The sequence below is a fragment of the Malaclemys terrapin genome, chromosome 2, assembly GCF_027887155.1.
Source record: "Malaclemys terrapin pileata isolate rMalTer1 chromosome 2, rMalTer1.hap1, whole genome shotgun sequence".
Taxonomy (NCBI): Eukaryota; Metazoa; Chordata; order Testudines; family Emydidae; genus Malaclemys; species Malaclemys terrapin.
The window spans coordinates 162175634-162193716 of record NC_071506.1 but is presented as its reverse complement, the minus strand read 5'-3'; the positions used below and the strand labels follow the sequence as shown (position 1 = coordinate 162193716).

Below are 18083 nucleotides of genomic sequence, written 5' to 3'. Positions count from 1 at the left end.
GAACTGTTTTTCAGAGGGTGAGTACTTAGTACTTTATGAGAAGACAGTGACAAAAACAAAACAGGGAATTGGAAGATGCATTTGCTAGATTAGCTTCCCAGAGGTAACCTGTTGGGGTCCCTTAGGGTTAAAAGCAGCAGCCTTTTTCAGGTTGCTTCCCCCATCCTTAGTTTCAGCAGGTTTTACACAGGAATGATGAGGTCATGTTTACCTTAGAAGGAGATGCTTGGTAGCACCATGGTGAAGGCTTTGGACAAAATAAGGCTCAAATTATGTGCTGCATTACACGCCAGCTGCATGTTGTCCTTTTCCAAACAAGGAGCTATCCAAGGTGCTTTACTCAATATAACAAATTTACCATAAAACTAAAATATATTGAATATTAGTATTTATCTGCAGTAAAGACCTTACTAAAATAAGATTATTTGGTAAAGACTCAACTAGCCTCTTTGGACCTGATCATGCAGTCCAAACATAGTAAATGGGAATATTCACATGTTTGTTGTTCTGCACCTGCTTTGGCACTTCGTTGAATTGGGATCATAGGCAAAACTGAGAGTTTTGTATGTATAAGGATTGCAGATTTGGGCCCTTAAAATGCATTCCTACCTACTGTTATGTATTGCAATAACAGTAACTAGGTAATTTAAAATGTTTCTTTTCCTATTTGTTCTAGGGCACTCATCTTTTCTTTCTTGATTCGTGGAGGAAAACCAACACCATTCATTACTTTTGCACTAGCACTCATATTCTGTGTCTATAATGGATACTTGCAAGGTCGGAGCTTAAGTAATTATGCAGAATATCCTTCTGGTTGGCTGAAAGGTCCTTGTTTCATTGTAGGTGAGTTGAATAAAAGCATGCTGTTTTATGAGACCCAAAAGCAAAATTGATTATCATAAGTCTTTATAAAAAATAAACATAAAATTATAGTTCTCATAAATGGGGATCCAGTGGTCTAGACTTTTTTTTTTTTTTTGGTTAGACCTTCTTATTGTGATACAATGGAGGTCATTTAATCTTTATTTTTCTCTCCTTACTTCCATCTTTGAGTTTTGATTCCCTCTTCTGATGTGCTGTCTGAGCAACTGTATATCTATCAGCCTGACATTGGGCCTGGGCAAAAAAATGGAATGGCTGAAATGGGTCTGGATTAATATAGAATTAAAGAAAATCAATAAAATTGTCAGTCAACATGGGTTTATGGAAAACTGACTAATTAGATACCCTTTTTTTATGAGATTACAAGTTTGATTGATAAAGGTAATAGTGTTGATGTAATATCCTTAGACTTCTGTAATGCAGACATTTTAATTAAGAAGCTAGAAGAAAATGAACATGGAATACATTAAATGGATTAAAGGCTGGCTAAATTACAGGTCTCAATGTAAGTGTAAATGTGGACTCATTCATTCAGTGTGTTTCTAGTGGGGTCCCTCAGGGATCAGTTCTTGGCTCTGTGCTCTTCAATGTTTTTATCAGTGATCTGGAAAAAAATATAAAATTGTTATTGATAATATTTGTAGATGGGGAAGTGATAAGTAATGAAGAGGACAGCTCACTGATACAGAGCTATCTGGATTGCTTGGTAAGCTGGGAGCAAGCAAATAATATATGTTTCAATACAACAAAATGTAAGGTCCTAAATCTAGGAACAAAGAATGTAGGCCATACTTACAGGATGGGGGATTCTATCCAGGGAAGCAAGGACTCTGAAAAAGATTTGGGGGTTATGGTAGATAATGAGTGAACATGAACTCCCGGTGTAACATTGTGATCTTGAATGAAAACCAAGGAATATTGGGTTGGAGTAAGAAGGTTGCATTACGTCTGTGTAGTGGGGCGCCTGCCCCATTCCTGGTGAATTTAGGCTGCAGCAGGCCAGTGGGCCTGCACAGACGGGCAGACAATCAGGGCCCAGATTGGAGGGAGCCAATCAGGGCCAGGCTCAGCCCTATAAAAAGGCTGCTCAGGGAGAGAGCAGGCAGTCTGTCCCAGGCCTTTGAGAGGGGAAGGTCTGTCTTCAGAGGTTGGGAGACTAGCACCATGGACAGCGCAGTGCTGGCCAGGCTCGGGGAGCAAAAGGCAGCTCTAGCCCATAGCTTGCCAGGCTGCAGGCCCTGAAGGGAAGGGCGTAGTGGGTGCAAGGGGTCATAGGGGAAGTGGCCCAGGGAAGCAGACAGATGAGAGGAGAGAAGGAGGACAGCAAGGCTGCCGCCAGAGGGTCCCTAGGCCGGGACCCCCCCCACCTTCCCCACTTGCAGTACACCCAGCCATCGGCCGCAGGGAGTTGCCATCATAGATTATGCCAGATCCCTGACGAGGGATTAGACTTTGGGGTGTGTGGTTGGACATGGTGGCAGGGGTGTAGAGAGACTGCTGATCAACCCACGGAAGGGGGTGTGGATGGACTGAGGGGCACTGCCGGAGGGCAGTGGTCTGGAAAAGGAGGCTGCAAGCTGGTGAGCGACACAGGTCCACACGCCAACCAAGGGCGAGACGACAGATGGGACTGTCCACGGTGCTCCACTGGACTGAGCTAATTCTCAGAGACGACCAGCAGGAGGTGCCAGGTGGTGCGTCCCAACCCTGTTACATGTGGTGGAGAATGTGGGAATAGCGGTCTGCCCCTGATAAAGGGGCAGGGCAAGGACTGTGGGACAGTAGCCTAGAACAGCGCGAGACTGAGAAAGGACTGAGAGACAAAATGATGGAGAAAAGGGACTTGTACTGGAGGGCCTGGGTGGCTCGGCTTGCCGAGCAGCAGAGAGAGGTGCTCTGGCTGCTGGGGGGTGTACAGCCAGACCGTATAGGAGACCAGGTGCCCAGGGCAGGAGGCCAGGGCCTGGGCTCAAGAAATGTTATGCCTGTGGGCAAAAGAGCCACTTCAGGTGGGAGTGTCCCGACTGGGAGGGGGCAGAGAAGGCCCACCCAGAAAAAGCGCCCCCTATGAGGGTAACAGGGGGGCCTCTGGCTTGTTGGGTCTGTGGGGAGCTGGGACATCTGAAGAGGGAGTGCCCCTACAGGGCTCCCAAGGCCCGGGCCAGCCCAGAGGGAAGGGCTAGGGCCCACACAAGCAGGACTAGGGCCGTGGCAGAGGGAAGGTGCCAAGGGTGCTTCCATTGCCACACCAAGGGCCACATAAAGAGGTATTGCCCCCTGAGGCAGAAAGGGGGAGTGCCTGAGACAAAGGCTCGGTCTGGGACTAGCTGCCAAGAAGGGATGATGCAGGCCGAGGTCCCCCGAGAGAAAGGGGCTGGGGCAGAGAGGCCCCACCTTAACCAGGGAGCCCACACAAGGGCCGGGAGGGCCGATGTGGGAACCTAAACGGAAGTGGGAACCCACGTAGGACCAGGGAGGTCTACAATGGGGACACAGACCATAGAGGAGGGAGGCAGGTTGCTTCAGATGGTGGAAGGCCTGCGCTACGAGAGGGATTCCCTGAGGGCCCGGCTGCAAGGAGCACAGGGGCGATAGGGAATTTCCCCCCCCCCCTTAAGGGTTTTTAAGGGGGAGGGTGTGTTTAGGCTGCAGCAGGCCAGTGGGCCTGTGCAGATGGGCAGCCAATCAGAAAAGGGCTTATTGGGAGCCAATCTGGGCCCAGATTGGCTCGGCCCTACATAAAGGCTGCTCAGGGAGAGAGCAGGCAGTCTGTCCCTAGCCTTTGAGAGGGCAAGGTCTGTCTCCAGAGGTGGGAGACTAGCACTGTGGACAGCGCAGTGCTGGCCAGGCTTGGGGAGCAAAAGGGAGCTCTAGCCCGTAGCCTGCCAGGCTACAGGCCCTGAAGGGAAGGGCCTAGCGGGTGCAAGGGGTCATAGGGGAAGTGGCCCAGGGAAGCGGACAGACGAAAGGAGAGAAGGAGGACAGCAAGGCTGCCGCCAGAGGGTCCCTGGGCCGGGACCCAGAGTAGCAGGCGGGCCTGGGTTACCCCTTTTCCCCCTTGCAGTACACCCAGCCATTGGCCATAGGGAGCGGCCATCATAGACTACGCCAGATCCCTGACAAGAGGGATTAGACTTTGGGGTGTGTAGTTGGACATGGTGGCTGGGGCGTAGAGAGACTGCTGATCACCACCCCTCCCCCGGAAGGGGGTGTGGATGGACTGAGGGGCACTGCTGTAGGGCAGTAGTCCGGAAAAGGATGCCACGAGCTGGTGAGCGACACGGGTCCACACGCCAACCAAGAGCAAGATGATGGACGGGACACCACCAGGAGAGGGTGTTCCACTGGACTGAGCTAATTTCCAGAGACAACCAGCAGGAGGCGCCAGGTGGTGAGTCCCTACGCCATTACGGTCTGTATTTGGCACTATTGTGACTGCTATTGAAATACAATGTCCAGGTCTGGTGTCCTCAATTCAAGAAGGAGAGGGTTGGAGAATTGGAGAAGATTCAGAGGAGATCCAGGAGAATGAGTAAAAATTGGGAAATGCTTTACAGTGAAAGACACAAAGAGCAGAATCTGTGTAATTTAACAAAGACGTTTAAGGAGTCACTTGGTTACTGTCTATAAATACTTACATGGGGAAAAGAAATTTGACATTGGAGAGCTCTTCAGTCTAGCAGACAAAGATCCAGTGGCTGGAAGTTGAAGATTCAGATTTGAAATAAGGCACAAATTTTTAACATTGAGGGTAATTGACTATTGGAATAATCTTCCAAAGGTTGTGGTGGATTGTCTGTCACTGGCAATTTTAAAATCAGAATTGGCTGTTTTTTCTAGAAGATATTCTCTAGTACAAACAGGAATTAATTCAGGGAAATGCTATAGTCTTCGTTATGCAGGAGGTCAGATTAGGAGCAGCTCTACACTTAAAATGCTGCAGCGGCGCAGTTGCATCAGTGTGTATTTATACCAGCCAGTGTAATTAATCCACCTCCAGCAGAGGCAATAGCATGTTAACGGGAGAAGTTTTCCCGTCAACATAGTGCTGTCTAAACCAGAGGTTAGGTTGGTATTAGATGTGTGGATTTTTCACACCCCTGAGCAACATATTTATAACAATGTAAGTTTATAGTGTGGATGTGGCCTAGAGATGACCACAGTAGTTCCTTCTGGCCTTATAATCTATGAGTCAGTGAAGGAGGTTTTGGAACAAATTGATAAACTAAACAGGAATAATAATGAGGAGGTGCTACAAGGACTCCTCGTTGTTTTTGCTGATACAGTCTAACACGGCTACCACTCTGTAAACAGGAATAAGTCACCAGGATCAGATGAAGCAACAGAAGGTCCTGTGGTACCTTTGAGACTAACAGAAGTACTGGGAGCATAAGCTTTCGTGGGTAAGAACCTCACTTCTTCAGATGCAAGTAATGGAAGAAGATTTCCATTACTTGCATCTGAAGAAGTGAGGTTCTTACCCACGAAAGCTTATGCTCCCAGTACTTCTGTTAGTCTCAAAGGTACCACAGGACCCTCTGTTGCTTTTTACAGATTCAGACTAACCACGGCTACCCCTCTGATACAGGATCAGATAGTATTCGCCCAAGAGTTCTGAAGGAACGCATATGTGAAATTGCAAAACTACTAACTGTAATGTGTCATTTAAATCAGCTTCTGTACCAAATGACTGGAGAATAGCTAATGTGATGCCAATTTTTAAAAAGGCTCCACAGGTGATCCCAGCAATTACAGCCGGTAAGCCTGACTTCAGTACCGAGCAAACTGGTAGAAACTATAATAAAGAACAAAATTGTCAGACCTAGATGAACATAATTTGTTAGGGAAGAGTCAACATGGTTTTTGTAAAGGGAAATCATGCCTCCCCAATCTACTAGAATTCTTTGAGGGGGGTCAACAAGGTCCCTCACCAAAGGCTCTTAAGCAAAGTAAGCTGTCATGGGATAAGAGGGAAGGTTCTCTCATGGATTGGTAACTGGTTAAAAGATAGACAACAAAGGATAGGAATAAATGGTCAGCTCTCAGAATGGAGAGAGGTAAATAGTGGTGTCCTCCAGGGGTCTGTACGGGCCCCAGTCCTATTCAATATATTCATAAATGATCTGGAAAAAGAGGTAAACAGTGATGTGGCAAAATTTGCAGATAATACAAAATTGCTCTAGATAGTTAAGTCCCAGGCAGATTGCGGAGAGCTACAAAAAGATCTCTCAAAACTGGGTGATTGGGCAGCAAAATGGCAAATTAATTTCAAATTTGATAAATACAAAGTAATGCACACTGGAAAACATAATCCGAACTATACATAGCTAATTTAGACCCTATAATTTTCTGTTATCACTCAAGAAAGAGATCTGAGTCATTGAGTGGATGTTTTCAGAGAATTATCCACAATGTGCAGCGGCAGTCAAAAAAGCAAATAGAATGTTCGAATCATTAAGAGAAGGACAGATAATAAGACAGAAAATATCATATTGCCTTTATAGAAATCGATGGTACACCCACATCTTGAATACTGCATGCAGATGTGGTTGCCCCATCTCAAAAAAGATATATTGCAATTGGAAAAGGTTCAGAAAAGGACAACAAAAATGCTTAGAGGTATGGAATGACTGCCATATGAGGAGAGATTAATAAGACTAGGACTTTTCAGCTTGGAAAAGAGATGACTAAAGGGGGATATGATAGAGGTCTATAAAATCATGACTGGTGTGGAGAAAGTAAATAAGGAAGTGTTGTTATTTACTCCACATAACACAAGAACTAGGGATCACTAATAGGCAGCAGGTTTAAAACAAAGTATTTTTTCACACAATGCATAGTCAACCCATGGAACTCCTTGCCAGAGGATGTTGTGAAGGCCAAGCCTATAACAGGGTTCAAAAAAGAATTAGATAGGTTCATGGAGGATAGGTCCATCCATGGCTATTGGCCAGGATGGACAGGGATGGTGTCCCTAGCCTCGGTTTGCCAGAAGCTGGGAATGGGAAACGGGATCGATCACTTGATTACCTGTTCTGTTCATTCCCTCTGGGGCACCTGGCATTGGCCACTGTCAGAAGACCTTTGGTCTGACCCAGTATGGTCGTTCTTATGAAAAACTCTTTTGGAAATTATCTGCTGGGCTAGAGTCACAAAGAAATGTAAGTGTGATGACACTGAGCACTGCCATGTCTAACTTTGAGGCACCTAGAAAATCACTGGGATTCACAAAGCCTGGGTTAGGCGCCTAGGCTTCCTATACATTGAATAGGGAGAAATACACCTCTACCCCAATATAACGCAACCCGATATAACACAAATTCGGATATAATGTAGTAAAGCAGTGCTCCAGGGGGGCAGGGCTGCGCACTCCAGTGGATCAAAGCAAGTTCGATATAACACGGTTTCTCCTGTAACGCGGTAAGATTGTTTTGGCTCCCAAGGACAGCGTTGTATCGAGGTAGGTGCGCCTCAGTGGGATTCACAAGAGTCAGTATGCTAGGCAGTACCTCACCTAAGCTAGCCAATGGGAGCTGCCAAAAGAAAGGAATCTGTGTTAAGCCCTGCCACTCTCATAGAGATAAGCACCTAAGCCTGGGCTGCAGGGAATCATTGGAGCCAGGGCACTGGATCCTGGGTCTTCCACCTCCCAGGTGAGTGCTCTAACACCGGTCTAGATAGTCATTCTCAGGCTTGTGCTTTCACTTTGTCTGGCCCAATTACTTTTTAAAATTATTTATCTATAGTGGAACAGTTTCAACAAGAGAGACTGAAGGAACTCCACATCAGAATATCGTATAGTCTAGTGGTTAGAGAACTAACTAACAGAGGTGGCAGATCCCTGTTCTTATCCCTTTGTCCCTGAGGTGGAGAGGGGGATGTGACTCAAGGACATCTTGATCTCAAATGAGAGAGGGCACAGTGGTACATAAGGGTTACAGAGATCCCTTGGATAAGGCATCTATCTTCAGTGATCTTAAACTCAAAAAGGAAGCTTACAAGAAGTGGAAATTTGAACAGATGACTAGGGAGGAGTATAAAATATTGCTAGAGCATGCAGGGGTGTAATCAGGAAGGCCAAGGCACAATTGAAGTTGCAGCTAGCAAGGAATGTGAAGGGTAACAAGAAGGGTTTCTACAGGTATGTTAGTAACAAGAAGAAGGTCAGGGAAGGTGTGGAACCCTTACTGAATGGGGAACGCAACACAGTGACAGATGATGTGGAAAAAGTTGAAGTATTCAATGCTTTTTTTACCTTGGTCTTCACAGACAAGGTCAGCTCCCAGACTGCTGCATTGGGCAATACAGCATGGAGAGGAGGTGAGCAGCCCTCAGTGGTGAAAGAACAGGTTAAGGACTATTTAGAAAAGCTGGACATGCACAAGTCCATGGGTCCAGATCTAATGCGTCCAAGGGTGCTGAGGGAGTTGGCTGATGTGATTGCAGAGCCATTGGCCATTATCTTTGAAAACTCGTGGCAATTGGGGGAGGTCCCGGACAATTGGAAAAAGGCAAATATAGTGCCCATCTTTAAAAAGGGGAAGAAAGAGAACATGGGGAACTACAGAAAGAGAACCTGGGAGTCAGCCTTACTTCACTCCCTGGCAAAATCATGGAGCAGGTCCTCAAGGAATCCATTTTGAAGCACTTGGAGGAGAGGAAGGTGATCAGGAACAGTCAACATGGATTCACCCAGGGCAAGTCATGCCTGACCAACTTGATTGCTTTCTATGATGAGATAACTGACTCTGTGGATATGGGGAAAGCAGTGGATGTGATATATCTTGACTTTAGCAAAGCTTTTGATACGGTCTTCCCACAGTATTCTTGCCAACAAGTTAAAGTATGGATTGGATGAATGGACTATAAGGTGGATAGAAAGCTGTCTAGATTGTCGGGCTCAATGGGTAGTGATCAACGGCTCCATGTCTAGTTGGCAGCCAGTATCAAGCAGAATGCCCCAGGGTTCGGTCCTGGGGCCAGTTTTGTTCAACATCTTTATTAATGATCTGGATGATGGGATGGATTGCACCCTCAGCAAGTTCACAGATGACACTAAGCTGCGGGGAGAGGTAGATACAATGGAAGGTAGGGATAGGGTCCAGAGTGATCAAGACAAATTGGAGGATTGAGCCAAAAGAAATCTGCTGAGGTTCATCAAGGACAAGTGCAGAGTTCGGCACTTAGGAAGGAAGAATCCCTTGCACCTCTACAGGCTAGGGATCGACTGGCTAAGCAGCAGTTCTGCAGAAAAGGACCTGGGGATTAGAGGATGAGAAGCTGGATGTGAGTCAGCAGTGTGCCCCTGTTGCCAAGAAGGCCAATGGCATAGTAGTAGTAGTAGGAGCATTGCCAGCAGATCGAAGGAAGCACTGTAATGGGTTACCTAGGGAGGTGATGGAATTTCCATCCTTAGAGGTTTTTAAGGCCTGGCTTGACAAAGCCTTGGCTGAGATGATTTAGTTGGTGTTGGTCCTTCTTTGAGCAGGGGATTGGATTAGATGACCTCCTGAGGTCTCTTCCAACCCTACTCTTCTATGATTCTATCTACTAATCCACCAAAGAGTGCCATGTAAGGACTCTAATAAAAGCCTGTATCACACTGGTTATCATAATCATTTTGAGATGTCTGTATGGGTAATATGTGTAGTTATGTATATGTACTAAAATTTATGTTCTTTACGTCTGTGAGTTAAGGCAGGTCACTGATCAAGTATTCTATGGTTCACAATGGATGGCCTTTCACAGTGTTAGCAAAATGCTAACTGATTGTGGAGGTTGCGGGGGAAAAAGAGAAACAGCATGGGTTATCATGTTAAAGGATAAGACGATGAACTTTTTAAGCTGTATCTGGGTGCAGATGAATCTCCAATTATTCCTTCAGTGTGTGAGGACAAGCCGCCAGTGGGCTTGAATGTCTGAGGCTTCTCAGCCAAATTGGTTAAAAACACTGGGAAAAATACTTGAGGTAAGCTATTTTGTAGGAGATAGGTGAATGCCTTGTTAGTTAAGTTTAGGCTCTAGAAAGCATATTTTTTATATATATAACCATTTATTTCTTATTTTCTATCATTTCAATGTCTATTCTTTGCTATTAAATAAGCTCTCTTATAGTGGCCCAATCGGATAGGCAAGCTTTGAGCACTCTTGCCGGATAGGCAAGTTAGGTGGAGAAACCCCTATTTTCCATTGGTTCATACATTGCTCTGGAGCTTCAGCGTCTGGATGCTTGGTGTGGGGCTGCAGTGTTTTTGTTCAGAGGCAGAAACATAGGCACCTAGGGAACTTTTACTGAAAGAATTTAGTCTCTGAGAGAATTTAGGCATCTACAGGATTTGGGGATAGCTGAGTGGGGGTTTTGTGAATTCCAATTGGTCCTGATTCTGATTTTTAGGCACCTCAGACCTTTTGTGAATCTGGCCTCTAGGGCTGCAGTGCTCCGGAAGAGGGAGTCTGACTTTAAACAAGGAAAAGAAAGGGGTAGGGGAAAGCTGAACTGTATTCATTTGATGGAATGAGAAGGTCTGAGTAGAGCACCCATAGGGACACTATTATAAGCATAAGAGAAGGTTAGTCACCCTGTGCAGTAACTGAGATTCTTCAAGATGTGTGTCCCTATGGGTGCTCCGCTACTCGTCCTCCTCCCTTCTCTGCCTCAGAGTCTATGTTTGAACTCCAAAGCAGAGGGAACTGAGGGCAGATAGACTGCACAGCGCTATATAGATGCCTCTCATGGCATGAGACAGGAAGGAGTGTATGTGCGGACAGCAGGCATTGCTACTGAAGTTCTCTGATCCCATCTACAATGGAACACACCCAGGGGGACACAGCTGAAAGAGCCTCAGTTACTGTACTGGGTGAGTAACCTTCTCTTCGCTTGAGCAGTGTCCTCACAGGGCAGTTAGCATGCATCATTTTAGATTACCTGTTGCATCTTAAATCAGATCTGTCTCTCAACTCACTGAGGACCCACTTAGCAGCGATCTCAGTGTTTCATCCCCCGATCCAAGGGAAGTCAGTATTTTCCAACTCCATGGTAGTTAGATTTTTGAAAGGTATTATCAGTGTCTTTCCATGTGTAAAAAGTAGTTCCCCTCTCAGACCTTAACGTGCTTGCTGCCCTTGACCCCCATTTGAGTCCCTAGCATCACATTCTCTTTCCCTCCTTTGCCAAAAGACAGCCTTTCTTATTGCTATAACATCAGCTAGAGGGAATTTAGGGAGGTTGGCGTGAGTGCTGGAAGCTCCCCCAGCACCCAGACCTTGGCCCTGCCCCCTGCTCGGCCTCCTCCCCCAAGGACACACCCTAGCTTGGCCCCCTCCCCCAAGGCCTCACCATCACCGCTTGCTCCTCTCCTCAATGGCAGCAGTTGTGGGGGGCCTCGGTGAAGGGGGGCTTGGAGGAGAGGAGCAACTCAGTGAGCGATGGGGCCTTAGGGGAAGGGGTGGAGCGGGGACAGGAAGGGGCCAACCAAGGGCGAGTCTTGGGGGAAAGAGGCAGGGCTGGAAGAGAAGCAGTGTGGGTGGGGCCATGGGGGAAGAGTGGAGCGGGGCCTTGAGGCGGAATGCAGGTGAGGCTACAGCCCAGGCATCCGCACTCTCAAATGTGGTGGGTCGTCAGGATGCCTCCAAAGGGAGGTGCGCCACATCCTGTTTGGGGAGACATAGCATACCCTGGCCTATTAAACCCACCACCCATGGCGGCACTGCCCGTAATTAGTCTCAGGAGGGACCACAACTAGGTGTAGGATACTATAGAATTCTCTGACTTCAGTGCACTGGGTGTGCACACCTGAATGGAATATACATCTGCACCTACATCTTGAAGAACAATAGTTATAGTATAGTTAAGCAACCGTTTTTTCTGCTCACACAGAGCTCATTCTGGATTGATGCCTAACTATACACAAAGGCCTGGATCCACACAGGCACTTAGTTGTTGCAATGTTCAGTATCATGGCAGCTAACTTTTAGGTGCCTACGAAATCACAGGAACACCACTGTGATCTACAAAATCTGAATTAAGTGCCTAGGCTCACTATACAATGAGTGGGGGGGAGGGAAAGGTGTCTTGCAACATGATCCACAAAAGACAGAACAGAAGGCCCAAGCTAGCCAATGGGAGATGCTGATGAGAGGGGTGTGTGCTAAACTATGCCCTCTGAGATAGGCATCTATCTCTGTTTAGCAATCCATGAAAGGTAACCTGCCACCTGGAGTTAGGTGCCTGAATCATTTCTTGTGTGAATGAGTTGCCTGCCTGCCTCACTCCATGCTCACCTTATAACTTTTAGCCTGGTGGTTAGAGCACTCATCTAGGGTTTAGACACCACCCCCCCTCCCAAGGGGAAGAAAGGATTTGAACATGGGTCTCTCACTTTTTAGGAGGGTGTTCTTGCCACTGAGCTATGGGATAATCTGATGTGGGTGCTTGTTGAAACTGTTCCAATGTGCATAAATACTTATAAGTCATATATAGAAAGAGTGACTGGAGTCCAGCAGTTAGGGCATTCATGCAAGATGTGAGACCCATGGTCCAGTCCCCAGTCCTGCTGCTCTTATCACTTTTTCATTATTTATCCACAGCTTCAACAGGAGATAGTGAGGGAGTCCCACATTAAACTGGTGATTAGAGTACTCTCTTGGGAGACCCATGTTCAAATCCTTTCCCCCTCTGTGGCAGAGGGAGGAATTTAATGTGTAGAGTCAAGCACAGGAGTTTATTACGCACAGCACTGGCGGAGTGTCACTTTGCTTAGGCTCAGAGACATTGCAAAACAATTAGTTACAATAGATTATATATGGTGCTCATTGGGCAGAGAGAAGTGACAGGGATGGGTTTTCCCAAACCCCTGGATAGGTTCTAACAGCAAGACAAGATGAGCACAATAAGCCAATGGTCTAAAAGATTACATAATGGTTCCACCCATGGCCCAAATTAACATATTGCTGACACACAGGTAATTACCCCCAAACTATGTCTATTGAAGTATATAGGTTAAATCCTAATTTTGGGGTCCAGGGGAATGAGGTAGCAGCTCTCTTGGTTGACCAACAGGTACATTCCTAGAGACTTAAAGCAAAAAGTAGTAATTAGTACTTAACAATTTCACAAGTTTACCCTTGCATTTCTGTGGGCTAGGACTGGCATACATCTTTGGGTGTCATAACTCATGTTAATCATATTAGGCCTCTCCCCAAACCTTGTCTAGGATCTGAGGGGTATTGTACCACTATCTCGTCCCTGCATGAGGCCTTTCTCGGCGCTTCATGTGTCTATAACTCACAATAAGGACGCCCAATTACATTTGGAGTTATGCTGACTCTGCTCACTGACTTGAAACACAAAAGGTTATCTGTTTACCCCAGCTTCCTTTGAGCTATGTATTGTTATCTATTAGCCAGCCCCCATAGCCCAAGCCAAGCTCTGGACTCCGGGCCTATATTGAAAAGTTCTTAGAAACTGTAGTTAAGATCTTACATCCATAGCTAATGGATTCTGACCCTTCACCTACTGTCATAAACAAATAGTTAAGAGTTAATGCCTCTTTTACGTGTAAAGGGTTAAGAAGTTCACCTAGCCTAGCTGACACCTGACCAGAGGAACCAATGGGGGGTTAAGATTTTTTTTCAAAAGGAAGGAGGGAAGTTTCCTTTGTTTAGTTTCAGTTTAAGTTTTGACCGGAGTGGGAAAGCTCCAGAACTCAGCCTCTTATCAAATAGTGAGTATTAGTGAAAGAAATAAACATAAACCTATTAACTTGTCTTGGGCATTAGGGAATAATCAAATTGGGTATTTTTTGTGTAACTAAGTTTTTGCCCAGGGGAGCATCCTCTGTGTTTTGAATCTGTTTTCTGTGAAATCAGCTTGTATGCTATCTCCCAGAGAGTTTCTTTTACCTTTCTTTTCTTTAATTAAAAGCTTTTTTTTTTTTTTTTTTTTAAGAACCTGATTGATTTTTCCTTGTGTTAAGATCCAGGGGGATTGGATCTGGACTCACCAGGAATTGGTGGGGGGGAAAGAAGAGGGGATGGTTAAATTCTCCTTGTGTTAAGATCCAAGGGTTTGGATCCGTGTTCACCAGGAAATTGGTGAAGTCTCTCAAGGCTACCCAGGGAAAGGAGTTAGAACTTGGGAGTGGTGGCAGCAAAACCAGATCTAAACTGGTAATTCAGTTTAGGGGTTCACATGCAGGTCCCCATATCTGTACTCTAAAGTCCAGAATGGGGGGTGAAACCTATGACACCTACTAATCTAGAGAACTCTGCCTCCATATGGGCTCATGCAGCCTTTGCAGTTTACTCAAAAGCTTGCCATCAAAGCTGGACAGCAGTCTCAGCACTCAATCTCTGTAGCAGAATTTTTAGAAGTAGGTGTTCCTGTTTTAGGCCCTGATTCTACAAACCTGCACATACTTAAGTTTACTCATATGAGAGGTCTCATTGAAGTCAAGGAAATGTGGGAATGTCTAATATTAACAAGGTACAAGCTGTATCTGTGGAAAATACTGAGACAACCTGATGCAAGCACAGTACAGACAGTGGGGCTATTCACATGCACAAAATTAGAAGTGCATAAATATTTCCAGAATTAGGGGCTTTATGGATGTACATTTCTGTGCTGGGCCTGCATCAGGATCTGCAGTGCTTACTCCTTTGTAACAACTAAAATGATGAATTTGCTGTGGAAAGTTCAGGAACACATCCAGTGAAAGAAGGTTAAAGCATGCTTTTTTGACAGTGATCAATGTGGATTAATTTCTTTTTGAAATGTTAGTTTATTTGAGCAGTTCAGTTTCACAGTATGGGTGTGAGAACATATGCATATATTAAAAGTATAATTTAAATCTGGGGTAGTGATAAGAATAAAGCCTTCTGTCCTTGTTTTCATAGCCCCCAATCCTGCAACTGGTTCTTTGTAAATTATGGCCCCAATCCTACAATGTCACCAGAACTGCTTGATGGAATTACAGGTTCATGTAGAGTTAGATACATTACTTCTTATATTTTAGGGTTATTTGTTTGTATAAACCATAGTTTGTTCTATTAAAACAGGTGTTTTCAGTCCAGTATTTTAATATTATTACTTTGACTCTTTTTCTTTAGGTTTTGCAGGATGGCTGAGTGGCATGACAATTAATATCTATTCTGATCACATTCTCAGAAATCTGAGAAAACCAGGGGAAACGGGCTACAAAATACCAAGAGGTGAGTAAAAAGTTAAAGAACTTAAAATTCCAAAGGAATGTCTCAAAACTTGGTTCTGTTGTATTTAAAGGACATAAATTGCTCAGGGACATAACAAATATCAAGACCAGGAAACCAATGGGAAGGGGATTTTCAAGTGTATTTCCTGAAACAAGAAATTGGCTTTATTACTCAAAATGAAGGGAAACTGTCTGACTACACTGCAAACACTCTGCCTATCTCTGTGTAATTGCCTGAGAGCAGAAGGCTGCTTTTGTAGAGTCTAGTGACTAGTCATGACCCAAGGCCTGTTAATATTTGTTGCTCTGCAATTTTTTTGAGATATTCCACTTCTGCACTGCTTTCTCACAGTTCTTGTTAATGTGTTAATTCTCAGGAGAGTGAATAAACAAGCCTTTCCACTGAATTTTGCAACCATCTTGCAATCTCTTCTTTGGCAGTCATTCTTCTTATTTTAATTTTGAGATTGCCCTCTAACATTGACAGTTGTGAATAAAAGCACCCACCCAAGACTTGATTGCAGGCTTGCTGTGAAACGATCAACATATAAAGGTTTTGTGAAACAAGTGAGAGGTTAGTTGCTGCACAGGTAGAAGGATGCTGCTTTTAAAAATGTATTTACCTAAATAAAATCAACAACTTTAAACCAAAATGTGGTGTAAGAATTTTCATGTCAAATGTGTAAGTACTGTGCTTGGCATCCACTGTACTTTTCTGATCCTCTTTCATTTTTATTACTTAAAGAAAACAGTTTTAAAACTTTGTCCCTAATTTTTGCCTCCCTTAAATTGAACAGCATTTGCTCATCTGAGTACTCTTACTGATTACAGTGGAACTATCTGAGTCAGTGCTCTTCTAAATGAATAAGGGTGCTAAAATCCTTTGATTTATTTTACTTATAATTCCCAGTAGTGAAGAGTTGACTTTAGGCTCATACAGTTGTGAAATACAATTTAGGACTCTTTAATACCTTGTCTCTTTCACTAGGTGCCAGAGTTAAAACAGTAATGTTGACTATTCTCCTGAGACTCTTTTGTTCCTGTTTCCTAGTGAGGCTTTTTTTAACCAAACTTTAAGCAAACGAATTCTGTGGTTTAAGTGGGTAAAATACTTAGGACTAAACTGTCATTCAGAAGAGTAAAATTGTGGAGAGTTTGGCACTAAATTTCTAAGACAAACAAGGAGTCCGGTGGCACCTTAAAGACTAACAGATTTATTTGGGCATAAGCTTTCGTGGGTAAAAAAACCTCACTTCAGATGCATCTGATTAAATTGTGGATACAAACTAACACGGCTACCCCCGATACTTAATTTCTAAGGTGCCACTAGGTTACAGAAATTAAACATTGTATTAATCTGACTAAATGACCCTTTGAAAACAGTATGGTATTATTCAAAAAGGCTATCATTTATAAATAGAAATATCACACTTCCAAGTTCTCATAAATTCTGGCTCTCACATATATTTCAAAACTTGGAAGCAGTTAGTTGAATGTGTACTTGTGGGGCTCTGTGACCAGATTGGCCATTGCTTTACAGGCATTTGTCGAGGATTTCTAGTAGGCTTTGTGCCAGATTTTCAAGCATAGGTACTAGCAACATGAGAGAATTCATGAGAGAGTGACATCTGCATGTGAATAAAGGTGTACTGTTAGGTGAATTGTACATGCAAACACTGGAAACCATACACATTTTGCTACTTTTTTTTCTAATGACTACATTGTAACAAGCTGGTAAATTATTACAGGTGTTTTGAAATCATTGATCAGTCTTGTATATCTATATTCCTATTTTCAGAAATGTCAGGCTTTTCATTCAGTCATAAGAGCCTACTGTACCAGCATAATTGATGTCTAGAGTACTCTGTATTATGTGTTGCACCATTATGAATGTAGATATGCTTGTTAACCTTAGAGGGAAAAATTAGAGCTGTTTTCTGCTCTTATTACTACTGGGAGTAGTCTCACTAACTTAAGTGGACGCAAGACTGGGCCCCTATAGCACACACAAATATGAATAATTCAACCATTTTAGAATTTTGTACATACAAAGACTTTTTTGTGGATGAACAGTCAGCTTTTTTCAGTGTAAAATAATAAAGTATGTAGGCACAAAAGTGCCTACTGAAACCAGTTAACTTATTTTGTCCACACTTTAGTAATTTAAGAAAATTGTCTGAAAGTTGAGATTTCAGAACTGCTTAGCCCAAAAGAAACTCATTCATAGTAGAAACCTTGCAAAGAAGTAATTCTTTCACCACAAATGGGATTAATAAAGGAAATCTAGCCAGCCCTTCCTGACGGAACTGTTAGTACAATTACAGGTACCATTGCAACTTTCCTTGCATAGAGTAATAATAATGTGGTGTTCTTTAGGTGGATTGTTTGAATATGTAACTGGAGCCAACTTTTTTGGAGAGATTCTTGAATGGTTTGGATTTGCTCTTGCCAGCTGCACTATTGAAAGTGCTGCTTTTGCCATATGCACACTTTTCATCCTAGGTTCCAGGGCACACCAACATCATCAGTAAGTTTTTGAAATTTTAAAATTTCAATCTCCTCCTCTTCACTTTTCCTCTAAATAATCTGCTATTGAATCTCAAATTCTAGGGTGTAAAAATATTTCTAGAACATAAAGATAAGGGATTTTTATATGTAGCCATACAAAAATGTTGACTCCAAAGTATTTTTTCTTTTGATAAATTTACGTTTGGATTACTTAAAGCATTTTTAAATAAAATAATTTATACTAATCTCATGGGGCTTTTTAAGAAATGGCAGAGGGAGAATATCATGTAAAAAAAAAAAAGGGGGGGGGAGGGCATTTCCTGAGCAGGTATAAATTGGCATAACTCAGTTGAATTAAGTCACTAGATGAGGATCCTGCCCAATGTTATTTAGAACACTTTCCTGAAACCTAAGGAATTTTTAAAATCTAATTTACTTGCAAGTATTTGTTGATTGCTTATTACTTGAATTTCACTCAGCTGAAAC

General features: G+C 43.8%; 1 protein-coding gene across 6 annotated transcripts in view; it reads left to right on the top strand.

Moving 5' to 3' along the window:
- Positions 1 to 18083, top strand: part of SRD5A1 (steroid 5 alpha-reductase 1) — a 75117-nt gene that overhangs the window by 13838 nt on the left and 43196 nt on the right. For 3 of the 6 annotated variants that reach the window (XM_054018163.1, XM_054018164.1, XM_054018162.1), the window contains exons 2-4: positions 677 to 843; positions 14989 to 15090; positions 17466 to 17616. In XM_054018163.1, the coding sequence (XP_053874138.1) occupies positions 677 to 843; positions 14989 to 15090; positions 17466 to 17616 (420 nt within the window). The remainder of the gene's footprint in view (positions 1 to 676; positions 844 to 14988; positions 15091 to 17465; positions 17617 to 18083) is intronic. The other 3 variants (XM_054018168.1, XM_054018169.1, XM_054018165.1) reach the window with 1 other exon arrangement.